At 35.3% G+C, this 23,563-nt stretch overlaps 1 protein-coding gene across 24 annotated transcripts in view; it reads right to left on the bottom strand.

The window, feature by feature from the left end:
* Positions 1 to 142: 142 nt before the first annotated feature.
* The window catches only part of LOC106054261 (twitchin-like), a 175,176-nt gene continuing 151,755 nt past the window's right edge, over positions 143 to 23,563 (bottom strand). For 22 of the 24 annotated variants that reach the window (XM_056044312.1, XM_056044311.1, XM_056044313.1 and 19 more), the window contains 31 exons: positions 22,537 to 22,666; positions 20,996 to 21,298; positions 20,202 to 20,313; positions 19,393 to 19,565; positions 18,535 to 18,682; positions 18,263 to 18,399; positions 18,006 to 18,171; positions 17,018 to 17,175; positions 16,563 to 16,628; positions 16,256 to 16,349; positions 15,129 to 15,332; positions 14,139 to 14,280; positions 13,338 to 13,537; positions 12,497 to 12,649; positions 11,886 to 11,931; positions 11,580 to 11,657; positions 11,369 to 11,471; positions 10,961 to 11,078; positions 10,529 to 10,701; positions 10,369 to 10,420; positions 9,252 to 9,396; positions 8,398 to 8,578; positions 8,105 to 8,290; positions 6,233 to 6,271; positions 5,118 to 5,260; positions 4,149 to 4,305; positions 3,861 to 3,980; positions 2,593 to 2,787; positions 1,886 to 2,002; positions 1,437 to 1,672; positions 143 to 907 (listed from right to left, as the gene is read on the bottom strand). In XM_056044312.1, the coding sequence (XP_055900287.1) occupies positions 905 to 907; positions 1,437 to 1,672; positions 1,886 to 2,002; positions 2,593 to 2,787; positions 3,861 to 3,980; positions 4,149 to 4,305; positions 5,118 to 5,260; positions 6,233 to 6,271; positions 8,105 to 8,290; positions 8,398 to 8,578; positions 9,252 to 9,396; positions 10,369 to 10,420; positions 10,529 to 10,701; positions 10,961 to 11,078; positions 11,369 to 11,471; positions 11,580 to 11,657; positions 11,886 to 11,931; positions 12,497 to 12,649; positions 13,338 to 13,537; positions 14,139 to 14,280; positions 15,129 to 15,332; positions 16,256 to 16,349; positions 16,563 to 16,628; positions 17,018 to 17,175; positions 18,006 to 18,171; positions 18,263 to 18,399; positions 18,535 to 18,682; positions 19,393 to 19,565; positions 20,202 to 20,313; positions 20,996 to 21,298; positions 22,537 to 22,666 (4,278 nt within the window). In that variant the 3' untranslated portion in view covers positions 143 to 904. Of the gene's footprint in view, positions 908 to 1,436; positions 1,673 to 1,885; positions 2,003 to 2,592; positions 2,788 to 3,860; positions 3,981 to 4,148; positions 4,306 to 5,117; positions 5,261 to 6,232; positions 6,272 to 8,104; positions 8,291 to 8,397; positions 8,579 to 9,251; positions 9,397 to 10,368; positions 10,421 to 10,528; positions 10,702 to 10,956; positions 11,079 to 11,368; positions 11,472 to 11,579; positions 11,658 to 11,885; positions 11,932 to 12,496; positions 12,650 to 13,337; positions 13,538 to 14,138; positions 14,281 to 15,128; positions 15,333 to 16,255; positions 16,350 to 16,562; positions 16,629 to 17,017; positions 17,176 to 18,005; positions 18,172 to 18,262; positions 18,400 to 18,534; positions 18,683 to 19,392; positions 19,566 to 20,201; positions 20,314 to 20,995; positions 21,299 to 22,536; positions 22,667 to 23,563 lie in introns of those variants that run through there. The other 2 variants (XM_056044323.1, XM_056044330.1) reach the window with 2 other exon arrangements.

Below are 23,563 nucleotides of genomic sequence, written 5' to 3'. Positions count from 1 at the left end.
TGAAGTCATTATGTGTCCACCAAAGCTACACTTAATGACCAACAGAAATGTCCAAATCTGTTTATAACATTGACAGACAGAAAAATAAATTAAATGAAAAGCAAATGGCACACAGGGTTGCTCTTTTTCATTTCCTCTTGAGAAAAAAAAACAACTATCAATGAGATGTCTGCACTCTGTCACTCGTTAGTCATTCATACATCCATTACGCAGCAGGGAGGAGGGAGGGTGGAGTTAACTTATTGGCTCAAAGATAAGTTTTAGTCTTTAGAATAATATATTATTATCACTTTTTAATAAAAGCAATTATCTTCAACTTTAATTATATAAACAGTCATAATACAATAGTATAATACATCGTGTATTAAAAATATTCTGTTATAGCATCAGGTGTGTGTAGAGCCGCTTTGTGTTTGTACAGACATGAATGGAACAAGACGAGAATGAACATTTTGTTATGTTCAGGACATGCAAATATTTCAACACAGCACCAAGACATCAATTGTTAGACAACACACACACACACACACGGATAGTACACTAGACACAGAGACATTCAGTTGTTGGAACTGAACTGATCACAGTATGTGGTGATTACACAATACAAAAAAAAATAAATTCATAAAGCTAGTAGCCCCTGATCTTACATCAGCTCATAAATTCAAACTCTAAGAACTACTGGCCTATCAAATTATGACAGTCAAACGCTCTTCTGGCTTTAGATTTCAAATATGCAGTATAAATATATATGCAAGTGAGTGGGTAAATGAGAAAAGCTGAACCACATTTGGCTGTGTGGAGTTCAAGGTCAAGATGAATGTTGAAGGGGGGTGACTAGTCACTTGCAGGACTGTTGAACGATGAAGCTGTCACGCTGGATGTGATGTTGTCACAACCTAACTAATTACTGAAAAAAAAAAACGAAAAAAAAACTTGTTACTTGAAACTTTCCAAGAACCTTTAGAGACACCATTGTTAATACAAAAATAATCATGTCCTAATATCTTTTCTGGAGGATGATGTATATTTAGGTGTTAAAATAAGAGAGTAGCCCTTTCAGTTCATGGGGCAGATGATGTCAAGCTCATCTGTTTCTATGTTTGGTTATTAACAATTGTCAAGTGGCCATTACAATGACCAACTGCCTTTACTTTACCCCAAAAAATGTCAGGTACCGTTTAGAGTTGACAGAGTCTGGGAATCCTAAAAATTACTAAATTTAAAGTCCCAGTCTTTACTGGGATAAAATCTAGAGACCCCTCATTTCAGAAGCCAATCCTTTTACTGTGTCCCAAGTGTTAAAAGTAGCATTTTCTAATCTTCTGTGAGACAAGAATACAATTTAGTCTTGAAACATAACTTTCAAATCAGCCTGTAAACTATGTCAAATGCTTTATTTACATTGTCGAGATGTTACTATAAATAGCTAGAGTTACCTGTGCGCCATCTATTAAACTTTGAACATCCACATCCCCAGAGGTTGAGTCGCCTATCCTGACCAGAAGCGAAAATGTCCAGCTGGCCTGACCGCGGTCATCACTAGCTGTGACTGAGTAGGTTCCAGAGTCAGTAGATAAGGCAGCAGGGATAGTGAATGAGGCACTGTTTCCATCCTGGGCAAAGGTGAAGCGTCCAGAGTCACTGATTGGACGACCATCTTTACTCCACGACACTGAGGAAAGATTGAGATCACCTTCCAATAAACACTTGAAAGTTACAGTTACGATAATACAATAATACACAGCATATTAAATAAAAGACAACATATGAAAGTTACAGTTAATACACTTAATGTTTATTTGTTTTTGTGGGCAATGCTTAAGTAACTGATGAAATGTCTCTTGCTAGAGACAAAGGTGATGATGAATAACTACATTATACTCACCTGTTACTGTAGATGGACTGTCTAGATTACAAGAAAATGTGACTGGGTTCCCCTCATCCAATGAAACACTCTTTGGGAAACTGGTGAAGACTGGAGCTGACGAATCTTCATCTGGAACTAAAACATGGTCACATAATTGTAATAAGCTAGAAATAAGACATTGATTTGTTCTGATATGACCACCTTCATAATAGTAGAATACAATTTGTTAACAATTCGGCAATAATACATGATCCACAAGGCTTGCTAAGACCTTTCTACATAGAACAATACCAGGAAAAAGGAGAGGCAGACAATGTCAAAGAATAGACAGCCTGTCAATGAATGAGACTCTAATCATGGCAAAAGACAGAGGCATGGAGAGCGATGGTTAACAGATCATGTGTGGTACTCCAACAGTCAAAAGGATAAGAAACAGGTGAAGATGAATATTCTAATTTAACGCTGCATCAATTAAACTGTGGAAATAAAATTCACAACAAATTTGGCGCTATGAGATTATATTAACTCTGTCAGACATGTTGACTAAGTCTTAGCCTGAGTAAATAGCTCTGCTGGCTGAATTAGGTCTATACTTTATGCTAGGTGAGTAAAGTCTAAATCTTATCAACTAGGTATGCTCTGTCCGGAAGTTTGAACCACTTTTTTATGACTTATGCAAAGCAGAGGTTTAAAGGCTACAAAGTAAGTTGTGTGCATCAACTGACCTGCTACAAAAACTGTAGAAGAAGATGAAATAGATCCCCCAGCGTTTGTTGCCTTGCAAGTATAAACACCAGCGTCCTCAGGGAAGATCTCCACTATGATCAACTTGTACAAGTCTCCAGCATTCTCATAGCGGAAGTCATCCGAAGGTTTGATCTCTGAGCCATCTCTGAACCACTGAACTTGATCGGGTTTGCCTAGTAACAACATCGACACATTCAAAACTAATAGTGACAAATGCAACCAAAGAGGACCTCTTATTTTAAATTTTTTTTTTTTACAATGAAAATAAGCATGATAAAAAGTAATGATAAAAAATCTCTTTGGCACATTTATCCAAGTCTTTTCCAAACTAATGTACACATGTTTTTAATTATTAACGTTAAAAAACAAAACAACAACAACTGCTATAACTAAAATGTTATACAATGAGTTTGAACTATTCTACATTTCCCATTTCATAGGTTTGATTGGGATTTAAAAACTTTAAAATATAAAGAAATGCTTCATCTTGACAAAAATAATAATTTTTATTCCTATTGCTTGTTTGTCCTGTATCAGATGTTTCTTCAGAATTGAAGATTATTACATCCTAGCACAAATCTCTTGCAGGACAGGAGGTTGGGCAGGGATTAAACACAAGACCATCAAGATGAAAGCCTTAAGTGCTAAAGAGGCAGCCATCCATATATAAATAATGCTATTATAAAAAAAAAAGTGGGCTCATGAATTTTGATATGTAAAAGATATAAAATATAATAAAAAATTCAAATTAATCTAAAAATGTTCTGAACTGGTAGGTCTAGTTATCTTTTTGAATTTAGTGATGCATGTGGTCTGTCTGAGCTCAATGGAGAGTGAGTTCCAAACCTTTGGTCCATGTATTAAAAGATGCCCTCAAGCCAAAAAGATTTAAGTAAAAAATGCAACACACTACAAGAAATGAGTCCATGAAGCGCAGGGATCTTAGTGGATAACAAAAATGATCAGCTTGCTATGGGGTAAAGGCATTTCATTATCACTGATGATAAAGTGTGGCCAACTATGTCATTGATTATTGCACACACAGAGAGCCACTGGAGTGTGTGTAGAAACACAACTGCGGAATTGCCTTTAGTTTTGGTTAAAACTATCTGAGCAACACTGTTGCCTGAATCAGCTAGGAAAACCAATGACTTGGCAGAATTTAAGTTATTGATCAACATGCAGGACATAATCATCTTCTTTCTTGAAGTAATGTCTGTATTTTATAAGACAAGATAAGACTGACCTGATAGTCTGCACTGTAAAGTCACAGGGTCACCATCACTTGCACTTTGACCTTGGAGTGGCTCAATAAATCTTGGAGCTTCAACTGACTCCACTCTCTTGGCTGGAGCAACTTTCTTAGCTAAACAACAGAATGTAAGAATGTATTGGGATCAGTAACAAGTTTTATGATCACAAGACACTATGGCTTTTGAATACTGAAAGTGGACATGTTTGAAAATACATCCTACCATTTCCTTATCTATTGATGTTAAAAGCATGACAGATAGAAAACAATTGCTCTACATACCAATCACAGTGACATTGGCCTTTGTGCTAGCTACTCCAGCAGTGTTTGTGGCCTTACAGACATAGTCTCCATCATCTTCCAAAACAGATTCTCCTACCTTTAGTTTAGCAACACCTCGAGAGAAACTGATGGAAATAATGTCATCAGATTTCAGAAGCTGTGGACAGACATAATGCAGCATTAAGAAACAACACCATTAGATGTACACCGTTTATATAACTACATCTAAACATTTAGTGTCCTACATGCATCATCTCATTATGTATAGCCTCATCTCTTCATTTATGCACATACATCTTTTCTATAGCATCATGTCATCTTTTATGTACAAGCAATGAAATCAAAAAAAACAACCTGTTTTATGCTGTATATGCTTAATTTAAATGTGATTTTTCAGTGATATCTCTAAATTAGGTCAGACACTCATGCTACAACTGAACATAGAACAAGAGGTAACGTCTGTATTATATAAGATAAGAAGATAAGGTAACATTTTTTGTTCTGTGAACTTTTTTTTCTTTTGTTTGTCTCTGATTATTGCTTGATAGCTATGGTGGGCAGGGCATTTATTCCATACGGGGGACGACCAGATGCCAAAGGCAGAGCTTATTGGTGAGCTGAAAGGTGGTCAGTGCAACAGAGGCACCCCTTCCCCAAATGCTTTAAAGACCAGCTTAGGCACCAGCTAACAAGGAAGAGAGCTTCCTGAACAAGACAGCTGGAGGTTTATTACAAAGGCAGCGGGATACACATTTCAGACCAAAAGGAAATCTACTGCCAAGGACAGATTTAGACGGTGGAAAGAGTCCTTAAACAGATCACTTGCAGAACCGGTTATATTTGCGTTAGATGTGGCAAAATATGTAGATCACAACTAGGACTGTGTAGCTACATAAAATACTGCTATATTTTTTTGTTCTTCTACTTAACATTTACATGCTGGTATTGTTGCCTCAATACAATACAAACCTGTCCATTCTGGAACCACTCAATGTTGGGTTCTGGAACTCCAGTCACAGAACAAGACAAAGTAAAACCTTCTCCTTCATTCACTGTAACAGGGGACAGAGTTTCTGTGAATTTAGGAGCTTCTTCTTTGGGCTCTTCTCTTCCTGTCAATCAGTCAGATAAACTCAGTCAATGAAAATATCAAATTCTATGATAAGGAAACTAAATGAATCTATCAAAGTCAAACTAATGGTATTGAACCTATCATATCACATGTATGTAAAGGTTTTGAAAATTTCTCTGCATGTATCTGATGTTCAATCATGGACTTATTTTTATTAGTAATTGAGTTAGCTGATAAATTAAGTTTTTCTTCAAGATCGAGTGGCTAGGCAGAAGATATGTTTTCCTATTTCTGTGATCCACAGCTAACAGGTTTTTTTTTCTCTATGTTTCTCAATGTTTCTTGGGTTCTAATTTCAGTGAAGACAGGAATTTAGAATTTTGTGATTTTTAGAACTGCCTTGAGTCCATCCAACTTTAATTTGGTACCTGACATTAGTTGGGGAAAGTTGGTTGTTGCGCTGGCCATACCACACCCTCATTGACTGTCAGCCATAGAAAAAGATGACCTCTATAGACCGCAAGGTACTTTAATTTACTATATTTTACTATAATTTACTATATCCTTCAGAGGGAACATATGACATGACCAGGTACTAATGACCAATGGCTGTTATTTTTCCCCTAATCTCAGATAAGCAATAAATCTTTAAAAAAAAATGAAACACAACAAATCTCAACTCAAAACCTCTATACTTTATTAACATGTTCAATGTTATTTAGGTCAATTGGACTTCAATTGTAAAATTGTTTGACTAAATCTTTCCCTCATTATGAATGCTTAAATCACAATATTATCATTGTATACAAGTAACATTTATGTATGTCTAGTCAAAATTTGTTCTTTCTAATCTGAAATTTATTTCTTTTATGCACAACTTCTTTAGTTCAGCTAATCAGCTCATTTAAAGACATGCTTAGTTGTTCAGCCTAATGACAGTCTCCAAGTTTGGATAGAACAAGTTTTGACCAGACAATACGCAGCAAGGCTGAGAACTCATGAGCACACTTACCATCAGATCTACTACTACTACTGGTTGAACTTTTAACAGCTGCAATACAACAAGACAATAAGCATGCATGAGCAACCAGTGACTAAGTCTAACTAAATAGTCTTGCATGCTTCACTGAATGGATACAAAGTAGAAAGTTTTATCAAATCAAAATGCAAATATGTACAAAGATATAATACCATGAATATATAATAACCTTAAAATTATCAAGTTTTGTTCAATTTTAGAATGAGAAAAAAAAAATTGAAATATTCCTGATGCACTTAATAAGCTTAGTGTTTGAGAGAATCATTTATTTCCCATAGGAGAATAAAAGCACATTTTTTGTTCCATATGCTAGGACAAATTGTGCTAATGTTCCTTCTTCCCTAGAGCTTTTAGAACATGGAGCGGGTTGCCTGAGTCAGCCAGGAAAATCAATGACTTGCCAGAATTTAAGTCATTGATTAACATGCATGACTAGATTGACCTAGGAACACGAGTAGGAGGTAATCATCGTTTTTGAAGAAATGTCATTTTTTTTATAAGATAAGAGAATTTGAAGTTTACAAGCTAGTACAGATTCAAACATCACTGGAATATGAAACCAACATCACTATTATGACAACATAACAATAGAAAACTATTGACAAGCAAATCAATATAGCTAGACAAGAAAATAGAAGCATCTCACATTTCAAGCAAACAGTTTGAAGAATAGAGAAAACTACTGGACTAGATTTACATTTTGAACAAACACCAACAACAAAATGTCTATATTCTCTACTCACTCCTAACAATTTTTCAAAGATGCAAATAAAGACTCAAAATGTTCCTTATGAATGCAGAAATGATTATGATAAAAATGTGGTACAGCTTTGCTATGGTGACCACACTACAGATGGCTAACTAAATTTCTAGACTCTATAGCTTTCATATAGTTAAACGCTTTAAAGTTTTCATTGTGAAGACTCAGTGGGTCAAGTAATAACTTCAAAGTGAATCTTCTGACATAAATGCTAACAAAAACTTGCACAGAATGAAATACATTAGTTTTAACTTTTAAGAATATAGACAGAATTTGCCCTATAATGGGGGGGGGGGGGGGATACTTTGTGTTGAACTAAAGAATGTATTTTTTTTAATGGCTGATCATTAGGATAATTTGTTTAGGAGTCATTTGAAATTTTCAAGGGTCAGCTCAGTGTAGGTTGCCCTCTACTTTTTGGGAGGAATTAATTTTATTGTAATAATTTGAAAATAATTTCAATAATTTTATATTTCTTGCTTGAAGACTAAATTCAAAGACCTGACTGGGACCTCATACAAGTTTACATCTATAGTAATTTTTATAAACTAACTTGTATGCATCAAACTAAAACATTCAATATTGATGTCTAGGGTACCCTGTTTTTCTCAACTAGATCAGCAAATAACAATTATTGATTTTAACAATTAAAATCTTAAAATCAAAAATGATTTCAAAATTATTTTCTCTAATTCTTAGCACACACAAAAGATTTTTTTAACTTGTCTGCGATAGTTTAGGAACATATCTATACAATAAATACTCCTAAATTATAAACTTGTGGTTGGAGTAGTCATTTTGCTATCTATCTGTTAAATTTTATTTATATGCTATCTAAAAAATCTTTCACCACTAAAACAATCACTGATGTAAGATCACTAGTATTAAGTTTCTACTTTTGACAACACAACCTGATCAATTTGATATAATCCATAGAGATCTATCTAGCTGTACTAAATACATATATAAATACAAATATAAACAATACAGTTGCAGCATTTAAGAGACCACACTTAATAGAAAGAAGTACTATTCTACTGTTGTGCATCCAACAGTGCAGAGGACAATGCCAAGGCCAGACTTACTTGACTTCCTGGATGTGTAGGAACTTTCTTCTATAGTCTCTCCCCTCCTTCCTTTCTTGACCGAGGAACTAGAAGAAGACTCCTCGTAGCTGGAGAACTCATCGATGTTAACTCCAGACTTTGTTCTTCTCACAGTTCGAGATGTTTGAGAAGAGCCAGTCTCCTTGGTAACTGAGCTTACACGATCTGATGATCAAGTCAACATGTCAGGTAGATATAAAAGAAATAAATAAAAGATTGGTAACTGTTATAAATAAGAATCTTTTTATGACATTTCCATAGCAACCAATTACCTTCTACAACAACCTTACAACTTGTCTCATGTTGTCCCAGATTGTTGATTGCAATACAAGTGTATTTGCCAGAGTCTTCAGGTTTGGCATTGGTGATCTCCATGGTGCAAATACCAAAGGAATATTTAATAGTGTAGTGATCACCATCTTGGATCTCTCTACCATCTTTGTACCATTGAACCTGGGAACAGACACAGTTTGTTAACTAGCCAAATGATTACTAATCTGGGAACAGACACAGTTTGTTAACTAGCCAAATGATTACTAATCTGGGAACAGACACAGTTTGTTAACTAGCCAAATGATTACTAATCTGGGAACAGACACAGTTTGTTAACTAAAAAAAGTAAAGTTTCCCTTTCAGACCTTGTGGTCTATAGGGCAGATGATGTAAAGGTCATCTGTTTTTGTGGCCCACAGTTAATGAGGGTGTCATGTAGCCAGCACAACGACCAACCACCTTTACTTTTCCCCAACTAATGTCAGGTAACCATTAGAGCTGGGTGGACTCAGAGACGCCCAAAGATCCTGAAATTAAAAGTCCCAGTCTTCACCAAGATTCGAACCCGGGACCCCTGGTTCTAAAGCCAAGCGCTTTACCGCTCAGCCACCACACCTCCAGTTTGTTAACAAGCCTATTGATAACTAATCTGGGAAAAGACACAGTTTGTTAACAAGCCTATTGATAACTAATCTGGGAACAGACACAGTTTGTAAAGTGATAGACCAACACTTGTCTACATTGTCAATCTTTCTCAATGATCAACTAAAACCAAAGTAAACAGGGCTACAATGTTTCATAACTCTAAATGAGGCGGTCCAAGTCTCTCAGCCCCAAACTTCATGTTTGTTACCTTAGGTGGTGGGTGAGCCTGTACACAGCAAATCAATTTGAATTCAGAGTGGGCTTGAATGATTCGAGGTCGAAGATCAAAGTTAAAGTTTGGAGACATGTCTTCAACTGGTTTCTCAAATTCTTTTTCTTCAAATATTCTCTTCCTACAAGTGACAAAAATTCTCTTAGTTAATTAAAGTGTGTAGGGTTTAAAATGTTTCTTTATTGCACTGTTCAATTCATTATGCTAATAATATTCAGGACTTTATGTCTTATTTAGAATTCATTTTATTTTACATTTGTTAATCTGAATTATCTTAACAAAACTTAAAGCAATGATGCTGCAAAATGTAAAATGTGTTTAAAAGTACTAATATCTTTTTCCTTTCTGTATGCTAAGACAAATTCATATAAGAGCTCTTTCTTTCCTAGTGTCATTAGAGCAAGCAATAGGATGCTTGAAATAAAAATATCCATATACTTTCTTCATGTAAAGTTCAATTAAATATTTTAATTCTAGTAGGGGTAATTCACCTAGGAGAGGGGTACTCTGACTTTAAACCCCCACTGCCTTGCGGTAATAAGGCTTCAAGAGACAACCTCAAGGAAAAATCAGGAATGAAGCCCCTAAGGCATTGGGAGTATCAATTGTGAAATTCCCTCCGGCAGCTTCTGCAACTGATTTGGTGTCGAACATAACGCGAAGAGTTCCTTTGGATGTCATCAGGGATCATGACACATGGGCCACCCATGACCAATTAGCTAAAGCCCAGGAATGGGCCCTTAAGAGGAATACTCAACTGGGGGCATCCACTGCCATCCGAGACAATAGACATAATTTATAAAAACACCAGAAGGATAAAGCTATACAAAACAACCACCAACTGTCTCTAACCAAAATAAAAATTGTCTGTAGGGCATATATTTTTTTATGGTTACAATAATTGAGCTGTGATCTAATTTTGTGTTTATGATGAAACCAGTTTCTGTTTTAAAGTAAAGTAATATACTTCCTATATTCAATAAATAGTTTACATGTTACCAATCGAAACCTATTGCTTAAGAAACAGTACTTTTTTAAGGACTAATATGAAAAGGAGCTTTCAGAGACTCAAAAGTGTCCAGATGATGCTTACCTAGTTGATGGTGTTGTCTCTCTACTGGGTGCCGATGGTTTTTCTACGCCAGCTGGAATCATAGAAATAGATGGACAGAATGATATAAACATTAGTTTACATTTAACACAGTTTCTTAAAAAAGAATTCAGTCAAGCAACTACACCAGTAGCCAACTTACGCTCAACTTTCAGTGTTGCTTTCTCATCTTTACGCCCAAACGAGTTCTCTGCCCTGACTGTGTATTCTCCCTTGTCATCCATCTTGATCCTAGATATTTTCAGCTCATACTCCAGGCCCATATATTTCTGCATATGTTTGTAGCTTTGACCCAACACGCTATCATCTTTATACCTGGAACAAACATGGAAACAGAATGTAGGGATGGTGTAGCATGTAATGAATTGTGAGTGGCTCCTTCAGTAGACATGGTTAGTAGATGCTTTAGAGAAATTTTCACTGATGATGTTAGTACAAGCCATGAGAATTTCATGCTGAAATGGTTTAAGTGAATGTCATATCAAAAGTGCTAAGATGATGTCATGTTGAAAATACAAAAATATCTAAAAAAAAAGGTTAGAGTCAAACACAAGTATATTACAGGTACACTCACCAAGTGACAATGGGTGGAGAGGCTGCCACAATCTTACAATCAAATTTGGCAGTTTGACCTTCAGCTGTCAACTGATTGCGAGGTTTGCGGACAAACCTTGGTGCAGCTTCCTTACGGTCTGATCAAAGACAAGGAATAAAGAAACTTAAAATATAATAAAACCAAAGATCTAGACAGTTATTTCTTTTAAGAAGAGAAGTTAGGGTTTAATTAATGTTTAAATATATAGCTTACAAATGATTTAAAATGGCTTAAATTATAAGCCCAACAAAAAAAAAAAAATTTCAATGGCTTTATGAGTAAGGTAATTCTGTTACAACAATTAGTCAAGTAAAAAATTATCATTATTTGAGTATGATAATGTGGAAAACATTATGAAAGAAAATTAATCAGAACAATCTATCTTACCAAAGAATGTGTCATAGATTTGGTATTCCTGAGGTCTATGTTTACGCAGTGAGCTAAAGTTGGCAATACGGCCAATAGCTGGTTGTGGTGCTGGCCAATCAGCCTAGAAAAAAAAATATTTTTACAAGAACATATCATACTGTAATGAGCGCCCCCCCCCCCCCCCCCCCCCCAAAGTCTGTAATAAAAAATTGGCATGAAATGTACTCACATATTTCTCCTTAATCTTTTGCCTGATTCTGTTATAGCGACTGGAAGGTATCCTGTTTGTCAGATTGCTGTGATCACCCTGATAGAAATAGAAAATGTTTACAGTCATAATGTTATATCGTACATAAGAGCTTTTAAATTCATGATTGAAACCATTACATTGAGAGTTAAAATAGACTAGCAAATATTAAATCCATGAGACATTCAAACAAGTTTGAACTGGACATAAAGTTGATGTTCCATTATGTGAAATAGTGTTCATGTAATATCAAGCAGTTTTAGGTATTTAACCCTAGCTACACTTTACCTGCAACCAAGCATGGTCCAAAGCTTCATGGACAGTCATTCTTTTCCTGTTGGAGAAAGACACCAAGCATTAGATGCACTTTAATTATAAACAACAGAATGAATACCAAATCTAGTACCAACACTTCTGCTTCAATTAAATCCCATGATTTCACTAAACAACTACCCTGAGGAGAAAATGTGAAAAAATCATCCAATTGAAACAAATCAAAATGATAGTTCTCTGGCTGGGATGTATGGCTGAAAGAACAAAACTGATTGGCTACTTAACAATGGGGCTCAAGTTCAATCCCCAACATGAGCAGAAGTGTGTTTACTGAGCACCTAAATGCCCCCAAAAAAGACTAAAAGAGAGCTGAAGATGATACTAGAATCAACTCATAAGAACTTTTTTCATTGTGCGCCATTTAAGCAAAAAACAGGTTGTCTGAATCAGCCTTGCTTACTTAAGGAGTTTAAGTTTCCAATTAACAGGAACAATACAAGGGAAAGAAATAGTCCTTTATAGTAGATCAATACATACAGAGGATAAAAAACATTTTCTTACGTTTGTTTTATAATTACATTTACAGCTCAGTTTAATACTAAATGTTTAGAAAGCATTCAACTTACTTGGTATCTTTCTGGAGCAGACTTCTGATGAAATCTTTAGCTTCAGGAGATACAGAACTAAAGGCTTCCTCGTCAAACTCCCAGTCACATCTCTTCACATTCTGCAGGGTCTCTAAGTCATCTTCACCAGCAAAGGGAGATAAACCACTCAATCTAGAACAACAAGAAAGTCTGATTCAATTCTTGGTCAAAACAAAAGTATGAAAATTTCAATGCAGCTAAATGCAAATTATTTTGACATATGACTCCAAATTATAATATTAATGAGACAAGCACATTTCCTGTAAAAGGGTATCTTATGTATATGTATATCTTGTATATATATATTTAATAATAATAATAATCTTTATTATCCATAAAGAAATTTGTCTTGCAATTTGTGCCTAACACCAAACAAAATATTATAATTATAGAAAACCAAAATATACATTCACACCAGACTCACTCATAATTTACATGCGAAAAGGCCGATAGTTTGTATTTAAATTACATAGTAATCACTAATTCTAAACAGTTGTTAACTTTGACATCTTTTTTAATGGCTTTAAGTCTTATATTAAATAATTAAATATATATATATATATTCCTCCCATTTCCATGAGATGATCCAGACCGAAGGAGGCCATAGATATATATATATATTTATAAATTTATCAAGATAGGTCAAGAAGAAAAAAATGGTGACTGTAATCCAATATGTAGATGATCCAGATCCAGTGAAACTGAATTTTTATTTGTTAGGGCCAATTAAATAATCTTATCTTAGGATGACTACTTATAGGTTGACTTACAAGACAAAAAAAGCTTTGAAATAAGCTATGTTAGCTAGCAACAAACTTACAGTACATAGGCCAAGACTCCGATGGCCCACATGTCTGTGTAAAATCCCACCGGCTCTCTGTCCACTATTTCGGGTGAGGCGAATTCTGCTGTAGCTGTGGTCACCTTGACAATCTCATCAGGATTCAGTTTTGTGGCCAGACCAAAGTCAATAATCTTCACACTGTTTGCTTTCTTTGTCTCACACATAATGTTCTCAGGCTGGAGACAGATAGTAGATTTATAAATGATAGATTTATAAATGGTAGATTATAGATGGTAGTCTTACCATTAGCATACATTTACACACAAGTAGATTGATAGATGGTAGTCTCGTTTGAGACTCAATGTGACGTGGTGATTTTTAATCACCTAGCATAAGCGTGCCATTGGCATGGGAAACAAGTTTGAGTGTAAACCACGAGGTAGAACGATAGTTGTTATTTGGTCCTCAGAGAGGAAGGACGCAAGACATTGTAAAGCTATTAATTGTAAGGTGTATCTTTATTACTGTATATCATTGTGAGCATCTTCAAATGTTGGAATTGCAATTTGTACTTGAAGCTATTATTCAATCGTGTGTTATGCCTGAACAGCTGTATTACTTAGCTATTACTGTTGTACATTAACAAATATATTGCCTGCTAACAAGTACCTTGTTCAGTGAATTAAAATTTTGTCGTGATACTAAAGACACAAGATACATACATAAGAACCCAAAGTAACATCCAGAGAATTGAGTCTTGTCTTATCTTATCTTATATAATAATATTTATGTTACAGGAAGTAGATTTAGCTAAGTTGAGCAAGAAGAGTCTAGTACCTTAATGTCCAAATGTACAATGCTGTGCTCATGCATATGTTTCAGACCTTCACAAGCCTGACGCATGTAATTAATAACTTCAGCTTCTGACATTTTATAGTCTTCAGCTGCAATACGATCAAACAGTTCACCACCAGACAAACTGTGGACACAAGAATATACATTAATTGGACACTGAGAATATACATTAGTTGGACACTGAGAATATACATTAGTTGAACACTGAGAATATACATAAGTCGCACACTGAGAATATACATTAGTTGAACACTGAGAATATACATAAGTCGCACACTGAGAATATACATTAGTTGAACACTGAGAATATACATAAGTCGCACACTGAGAATATACATTAGTTGGACACTGAGAATATACATAAGTCGCACACTGAGAATATACATTAGTTGAACACTGAGAATATACATAAGTCGCACACTGAGAATATACATTAGTTGGACACTGAGAATATACATAAGTCGCACACTGAGAATATACATTAGTTGGACACTGAGAATATACATAAGTCGCACACTGAGAATATACATTAGTTGGACACTGAGAATATACATTAGTTGGACACTGAGAATATACATTAGTTGGACACTGAGAATATACATTAGTTGGACACTGAGAATATACATTAGTTGGACACTGAGAATATACATAAGTCGCACACTGAGAATATACATAAGTCGCACACTGAGAATATACATTAGTTGGACACTGAGAATATACATTAGTTGGACTGAGAATATACATTAGTTGGACACTGAGAATATACATTAGTTGGACACTGAGAATATACATTAGTTGGACACTGAGAATATACATTAGTTGGACACTGAGAATATACATAAGTCAGACACTGAGAATATACATTAGTTGGACACTGAGAATATACATTAGTTGGACACTGAGAATATGGACTTAAGCTGGACATTAGATATTTTAAAAGTCACAATAAAAATGGAATAGATTTGTACTTACAACTCTAGGATAAGGACCATCTCGTATTTGTCCTCAAAAGCATCGTGAAGGTTGATGAGTTTAGGATGATGCAGCTGATTCATTATGGAGATTTCATTCTTGACAGTATATTTGTCCAGCGGGTAGGGAGTGTTGATAAACTTGGCTACAAATACACGCCCAGTGGCTTTCTCAATACAACGATGCACAACACCAAAAGCGCCACTGTAAGCAAAGAAAACATTGCCAGGTACTGAAATGTCTATTTTATACGCATAATTGGAGCATATTTTATCTTATAAATTACAGACATTTCTTCAAAGAAGAAGATAATTACAGCCTATGCATCCTGTACAGCACAGTTCATATACTAATTGGGCCTATGGATAGTCGATTTCTATAATATATTTGTTGTGAAGTGATTAAATAAACTATATGTTTTGTTCCAGCATAATAAAATAAACAGGAAACATTTAGTTAATATAAACCTTTATCAACATTTAACTGTTGCTTATAAATCTTATCTTTTCTTCTTATCTTATATAATACAGACATTACTTCAAAAAAGAAGATGATTACGTCCTACGCCTCAGGCAACCCATTCCATGCTCTAATAGCACTAGGGAAGAAGGAGTATTTGTACAAATTTGTCCTAGCATATGGGACAAGGAATGTGCCTTTATTTTTGTGTCTTTCAGAGTATTTTATTAAATTTTGTTTTTGTATTTGAAGATTATGGTTCAGTGTTTTATGTATAATTGCTACTTTACTTTTGAGTCTTCTGTCCTGAAGGCTTTCTAAATTTAGTGATTTTACTAAAGGTGTTACTCTAGTCAAATGTGAATATTCGTTTGTTATGAATCTCACTGCTCTATTTTGTGTTTGTTCCAGTTTCTTAATGTTTTCTTGAGTTGAGGGGTCCCAAACGGAGGATGCATATTCAATTATTGGCCTAACCAAGGTTAAATAACATTTTAGTTTTATGTTCTTATTTGATTTATAGAAATTTCTTTTAATAATAACAATGTATACATGATTTGCAAAGAAGCTATTCATGGTTTAGAATATTGATAGAAGAATTAATTGTCCATTCAAAAGTAGTCTCTGACATACAGCATTATGTTGAACGGCAGCTAGAACTGACTGACCTTCCCAATTCCTCCAATATATCATAGTAGTCATAGACACTGCCTTGTTTGATTTCTACTGGTTGGGGAACGTATTTCTTCCAGATGTCTTCATCTAAACAAACAAGGCAAACCAATTACACATCCAAATATTTTGACTCAAGAACTATAATTATCTGTATCAATTTCATTACATATACATGTCTTGGTTAGACATTAGATCTATATATCAATGGTAGAATAGACAGTGTTTAAAAAGGGCCTAAATATAAAATTACAATCCCTAGTTTTGTATAGATAAAATCAAATGGAATAAATGAGTACTTACAAAACTTATCATAATCATTGATCTTTGGTCCATCATATTTGCCTCTAACTCTTCGGCCAAATTCATCTGGGAAAGACAGAAATTGGTTATTAAAGACAATATCAGTTCAAGACAAGGTAAATTATTTCTGAGAATCAAATCTTTGATTTATACATTGGAAAACAGATTTTGAATACTTTAAAGGTTTTAATCTCTAAAAATATATTTTAAAGTACTTACACATAATAATAAAGATGACCAATTCAAGTTATTGTCTACTAAAAAGTAATTTGAATGGTTTGAATTTTATGCTGTTGTCAAGTTTACTATTTGTGAGCACATAAGGCTCCAATAATCAAACCTTCCAAAAGTATAGGCTATATAGACCTGAACAAGCTTTTACAGTCCTGTGTACACTATGCTAAAGATTCATCTTTATTTGCCATTAACATCAAAAAGTGTTTTCCTAAACTGACCTTCCAGTTGTTTCTTCTTCCTAATAGCTTCTGGTTCTTCGGTTTTGACTGGAGCAGTTGGTTCACAAGCCTCACTGCGACCATAGAAGTTATCAGCGAACACACGGAAACGATATTCTTTATTGGGTGATAAACCTGTCACATTGTGGAAGTTAAACCTAAGCAGAAAGAAATTATTAAACCAATTAGTAGCAGCACATTGTATAATGAGCTTTTTGGTTAACACAGCTCTTTAAACAAATTTAGATAAAATTCTGGGGTTGTTGATAGTTACGATAATTAGGAAAAAAAATTGTATGCCTTATTCCAAAATAATTTTTTACTGTGATGAAATTATGAATGCTTTTCTAATTTTTTTCTACTTCTGTGCCTAGCTAGTAATGTCAATGTTTTTGATTCCAAAGATTAAGGATCAGTGCAGTATTTCACATGATTATGCAAACCCAGGTATTAGTAATCCAACAAACCTCAACTATCAATGTTGATACATAAAGAAATATTAGTAAGTACTAATCTATTAGTAGTACTAACCTAATATAATTACTAACCTAGTAGAAGTAACAACCTAATAAAAGTACTAACCTAGTAGAAGTAACAACCTAATAAAAGTACTAACCTAGTAGAAGTAACAACCTAATAAAGTACTAACCAAGTAGAAGTAACAACCTAATAAAAGTACCAACCTAGTAGAAGTAACAACCTAATAAAAGTACTAACCTAGTAGAAGTAACAACCTAATAAAAGTACTAACCGAGTAGAAGTAACAACCTAATAAAGTACTAACCTAATAGAAGTAACAACCTAATAAAAGTACTAACCTAGTAGAAGTAACAACCTAATAAAAGTACTAACCTAGTAGAAGTAACAACCTAATAAAAGTACTAACCTAGTAGAAGTAACAACGTAATAAAAGTACTAACCTAGTAGAAGTAACAACCTAATAAAAGTACTAACCTAGTAGAAGTATCAACCTAATAAAAGTACTAACCTAGTAGAAGCCACTCTGAGCCACTTGTCACTAGGAGGCTCATTTCTTTCGATCACATACTCAGTGATGAAACTGCCACCATCATTGAGTGGTGGTTTCCATGACAACACCACAGAGTCATCTCTGATGTTCTCCACAACAGGGAATCTCGGTGGGTCAGGGCGATCTGGAATATACATAGACACATATAGTACTAAGTATACTGTCAAAAGTGATAGCTATGGGGAAAAAATTTGAGTGAAAAGTGTTAGACCTACCATTGACTTGTACTTTCAGTACAACTGAGTCTGAGCCCAATTCATTATCCAACTGAAGTCTGTAAGGTCCATCATCTAGTTTACTGGCATCTTTAATGGTCAAGATAGCATGGCGTTCTGTCACTTCTTGATGGAATCTAATTAGAGAAGACAATGTTATAGAAACTATTTATTTAAGAACATACACTTGAGCATCAGACAATAAACTGAACACACTATATTCTGTTAGTCACAATACAGGTAGCTAAATAGCAGGAAAGTCTGTTACTTACCTAGAGCCTCTTAATTCCTCATTATCTCTGATCCATTTGACTGTAGGCTTTGGATTGCCAGTGAATGGAATTTTAAGGACAACATTTTCTCCTTTCTCAAAGGTACAGACTTCACGGAACCTGGGAGGAACATTGATCTTTGGTGGAGCTGTGGATTGGAATAAATAATTACAACAGTTAACACAACAATGAATACAAGACATTTGTGATCAAAGACTGATGTAATATTAAATAAATGTTGCACTATTTCAAATCATTTCCCTTTAGCCTCCATCTCTGTCAGTTATTAAAATATGTTGAGGGACAGTACAAGAATTTAAATTTGCATTCAATATTTACACCAATGTTAATAAAAAATAAATGTCCTGCACAAAGTTAATGTTGACCAAGAAACAACCCCCTCTCTGTAAATCAAAGCACATCAATTTGATTTAAAAATAAAATGGATTAAGTATGTTATAGGTGTAAGAAAAGATATTGCATTTATTCACAGAATTTTTTCATTCCCAAATTTTGTATACAGTTGTTCTCATTTGGTGAATATTTGTCTTTCATGGATCCCTCATGGTCCAACAGCCCCATGTCCTACAACATCATGTGACACTGTCATAGCTCTTATCTCCAGCTCTCGTTAGACCCATGTGCTACAACAACAGCCAGATGTCCTACAACAACAGCCAGATGTCCTACAACAACAGCCCCATGTTCTACAACAACAGCCCCATGTCCTACAACAACAGTCCCATGTCCTACAACATCAACTGACAATGTCATAGCTCTTATCTCAAGTTCTCATTACACCCATGACTGTGCTAATAAGTGTAACGTTAAAAAGGATGTTAATATTAAATAGCTTACATCGAATCTCTAGTTCTGCTCTGGAGACTCGGCTTCCTCCTCTGTTTGTGGCACGGACACTGTATTCATCAGCATCCTCACCATAGATATTTTTCACAATCAAAATTTGTTTGTTGCCTTCTGTAACTATTTCAAATTTGTCACTGTCATAGATTTCACGAACTCCCTTGAACCTGTAATGTACAAAGCCATCATTATTCAATACACTCATTACATGCATACAATCTTAGGCTGATATATCTATAGATGTAATTAATATAGTTATAGGCTGAATATGATTATTCTAATTATGGCATAACAATATTGATTATTAATAAAGATATTCACAAATAGTGGGAAGCGTGGTCGAGAGGCCAAGTGCGCTTGAACTTGTCTTGGTTACCTAGAAGGGGGCTTGAGGTTCGACACCCGACTCGGTCAGAGTTATATTTACTGAGCGCCTAAAGGCAGCACGGAAAACCAACTCCTAGATACCCTCTCCCTCCCACTGGTCCACAAATGAGATTGGACCAAAAGCGCTCAGAGCATGCTATAAGCATGAAAGTAGTGCTATATACAAGCTATAATAATAAAAATACAAAATCTGAGAGCTCCCATATTTACTTTATATGAATTACTGTTTATATTACCATTAGGTGACAAACAAAGCAGTGCCACAAAGTCTAAAAGACTGCTGGTAGTCAACTTAATGTGAATCTAGTCAGACGGATGTAGCAAGTTCTGTGACAACAAGTTACAAGTTATTGTGTATTATGTCATAATCATTGAAAGTTCTTGTAACAAATAAAGAGCTAACAAAGTTCATTTACCATTGGATGTCAGGTTTGGGGTTGCCAGAGACTTCACATTCAAACCTGGCAGTTCTGCCCTCAACAGCTTGAATCTTTCTGAGTCCACTAGTAAACTCAGGAACTTCAGCAGCTTGAGAAATACAAAGTATAACAAAAAAATGAGATACAGCAACAAAGAAATGTGTTCAACAATTGTTACACATCAAATGATTGTGCAGCTAAAACTATAAAAGTATATATACATTTAAAAAAACTGGTCAGCCAAACAATCAGCCTAGATATCATTCACCACTAAATATTCAGGATACAGAGAAAAAGACCAAGACAAAAAAATGAGTTACGACAACCCTAACAAGATGTTTTATGCTTCTTATGACCTACAAAGGCAAAATACAGCCAGCTACCCCCATTGAGAAAGGATAAAAAAAGTGCATTCATATGTTTTTAAATTAAAAGTCATATAAAGATTTTTAAAATCAAACTAAACAAATGAAATCCATAATTATTTTCCCACAACAACAACAAATTTACATAGTAACTCACAATAATTTGCTAACTATCAATATAAATGTGAGAATATTATTAAATGTCTTAATATTTTCACAATACCAAATAACATTTTCTGATGTGTTACATTCAGCAGTTGATTGAACAGACATTTAGAAATATCTGAATTAAAATGTGTGGCTGGGTATGGTACACACTGTACATGGACCACTACCAAGCCTGACCACAGCTAGGAGAAAAGGCCAGTTCTATAAGTGCCTGGTGAATTCAAGTTACACACATTTAAGTTGTCCAGAGTTACCTACCATGTGGGTCCTTGATCTTGACACTGTTTGATGCCGTTGAAGGCTTACTCAGACCAGCTTCATTTTGAGCAAACACACGGAACTCGTATTGTCGATCTTCTATCAAGTTGGGAATATTGATCATATTGGTGATACACAGGTTGTTGTTGACCCGTGTCCAGTTCTCTGTACCACGTTCTCTTTTCTCCACCCAGTAGCCCTGGATTTTGCCGCCACCATCGGATTTGGGCTTGTCCCAAGTCAAGCTGACAAAGTCTCCACCAACTTCAGTCACATTTGGAACTCCAGGCGTCTCAGGAGCATCTAAAGAATAAAGACACAACATTCATTTAATGTACAGAGTGCTGTTACAATCAAACAAAATGTGGGCTTAATGTTGGCCCATTAACCTAACTGGATACAGAGAATGATTAACCCTCTTAAGACAAAGCATTTTAGCATGTCTTGTGCCAAAAAGACGGAGCCCTATTTCCAGCCTTAACACTTCACTTACAAAACAATTCCTAACAAATAAACTAATTACTTTACATACACAAAACTATATATATTATTGTAGAGAAATGAATGAACTAATTTAATCTTATGGAATTTATCTGAAATATTAACATTTATTAAAATAAGCCAAGCTAATTTGCATAATTTATGCGCATACAATTCCAAAAAAGTTTTTTCAAAACAGAACAGAATTATAAAGGTAAGAGTTTTTTAAGAAGTTTTAGGCTTGAATAAGCCCTAATACATGTCTTTAGAGAAACAAGGCACATTGAGACCCTTCAGACACTTCTATCACATTATTTTACTACTTTTCTCCCCCCCCCCCCCCCCCAGGTATCATGGAAACAAACACCTTCATAATTGTCACAGTAACAGTCACTCATTTATGACCCAGGGATCGTTTTTTTAGCTTTTTGTTGTTCAGAAAGTTGGCATCATATTTATTAGTCTCCCTGACAAATGTTTGAACTAAATTGATAGTCAAAAAATAGCATAAAACGGTCTATTGGGAGCTAATCTCTTGGTTCTCAAATAGGTCTTCTCTATCCAGCTACCCACCCTTACCTCTAAACCATGTTACCAAGAATAGATATTGTCAATACTTACTAGATCTAGATCTAGTATTAGTGTAAACTTAGATCTAAAGTTTTCCTCTATTCTGCTCTTATTTTTTATTAATTCTAGCATATTTAAAATAAAATCAGAGTCAGTGAGTTAACTTTCATCAATATCAACGGCTGACATGTTAAAATTTTCACCTCCCACTAGCTAACTTCAAAAAATCAATTTAAAAAAATTATCGCGTTAAAACAGCAAAGGAAGCCGCCATTACAGTCTACTAATGTGTAAAAATAGTAAGAACTAATCTGATTGGCTAATACAAACACTGGCAAGCCAATCCTTTGGTTGGAAACATCGTGGCCGATATATCGGCCGGCTCGTCTTTTTCGCCAAATAGCCTTGGGCCGATAAATCGGCCGCGTCGTCTTAAGAAGGTTAATGTCAATGTTTACCAATGCTTTTAGTCTAGTAATTGTACAACATACCAAATGGCATCTTGGCAATAATGGGAGACTCAGCTTGCAGGAATTCTCCAGGACCATTCTCTGTGACAGCAGCCACTCTAAATAAGTATTGACTGTTTTCATACAGACCTTGAACATCAATACTGGTGTCCTGGAGGAGAGATTAAGCAGTGGTGAAACTTACAATTAAAGAGAACATCAATACTTGTTCTGTTGTATATGCTTTGTATGCTCCTTCAGATTATTGCATCCTAGTCCTAATCTCCTGCAGAAGGGCAAGGGGTGGCAGCAGGCTGGGTTCAAACCATGGACCATCAATTGACAGTCCTGAGCAAATACTACATGACCAGGCAGGGTTTGACCCCTGGACCATCAAATGACAGACTAGAGTGAATACTACATGACCAGGCAGGGTTTAACCCCTGGAACATCAAATGACAGACTAGAGTGAATACTACATGACCAGGCAGGGTTTAACCCCTGGACCATCAAATGACAGACTAGAGTGAATACTACATGACCAGGCAGGGTTTGACCCTTGGACCATCAAATGACAGACTAGAGTGAATACTACATGACCAGGCAGGGTTTGACCCTTGGACCATCAAATGACAGACTAGAGTGAATACTACATGACCAGGCAGGGTTTGACCCTTGGACCATCAAATGACAGACTAGAGTGAATACTACATGACCAGGCAGGGTTTGACCCTTGGACCATCAAATGACAGACTAGAGTGAATACTACATGACCAGGCAGGGTTTGACCCTTGGACCATCAAATGACAGACTAGAGTGAATACTACATGACCAGGCAGGGTTTGACCCTTGGACCATCAATAGACAGTCCAGAGCAAATACTACATGGCCAGGCAGACAGGGAGAACAAATGACATAGTGATGAAAAATACAATTAAAGCATAGAAAAAAAATGTTGCCTTGTCCACCAAACAAAGCTGGAGCACACTAATGAGATCAGGTGATATCATTGGTAGGATGTTATGAATAGTGTAAGATAAAACATACAACTACTAAGAAAAAACTTATT

This window comes from Biomphalaria glabrata, chromosome 10 (assembly GCF_947242115.1).
Source record: "Biomphalaria glabrata chromosome 10, xgBioGlab47.1, whole genome shotgun sequence".
NCBI classification, from domain to species: Eukaryota; Metazoa; Mollusca; class Gastropoda; family Planorbidae; genus Biomphalaria; species Biomphalaria glabrata.
Note: the sequence above shows the minus strand (reverse complement) of the source record. Positions and strands in the feature narration are given on the sequence as shown.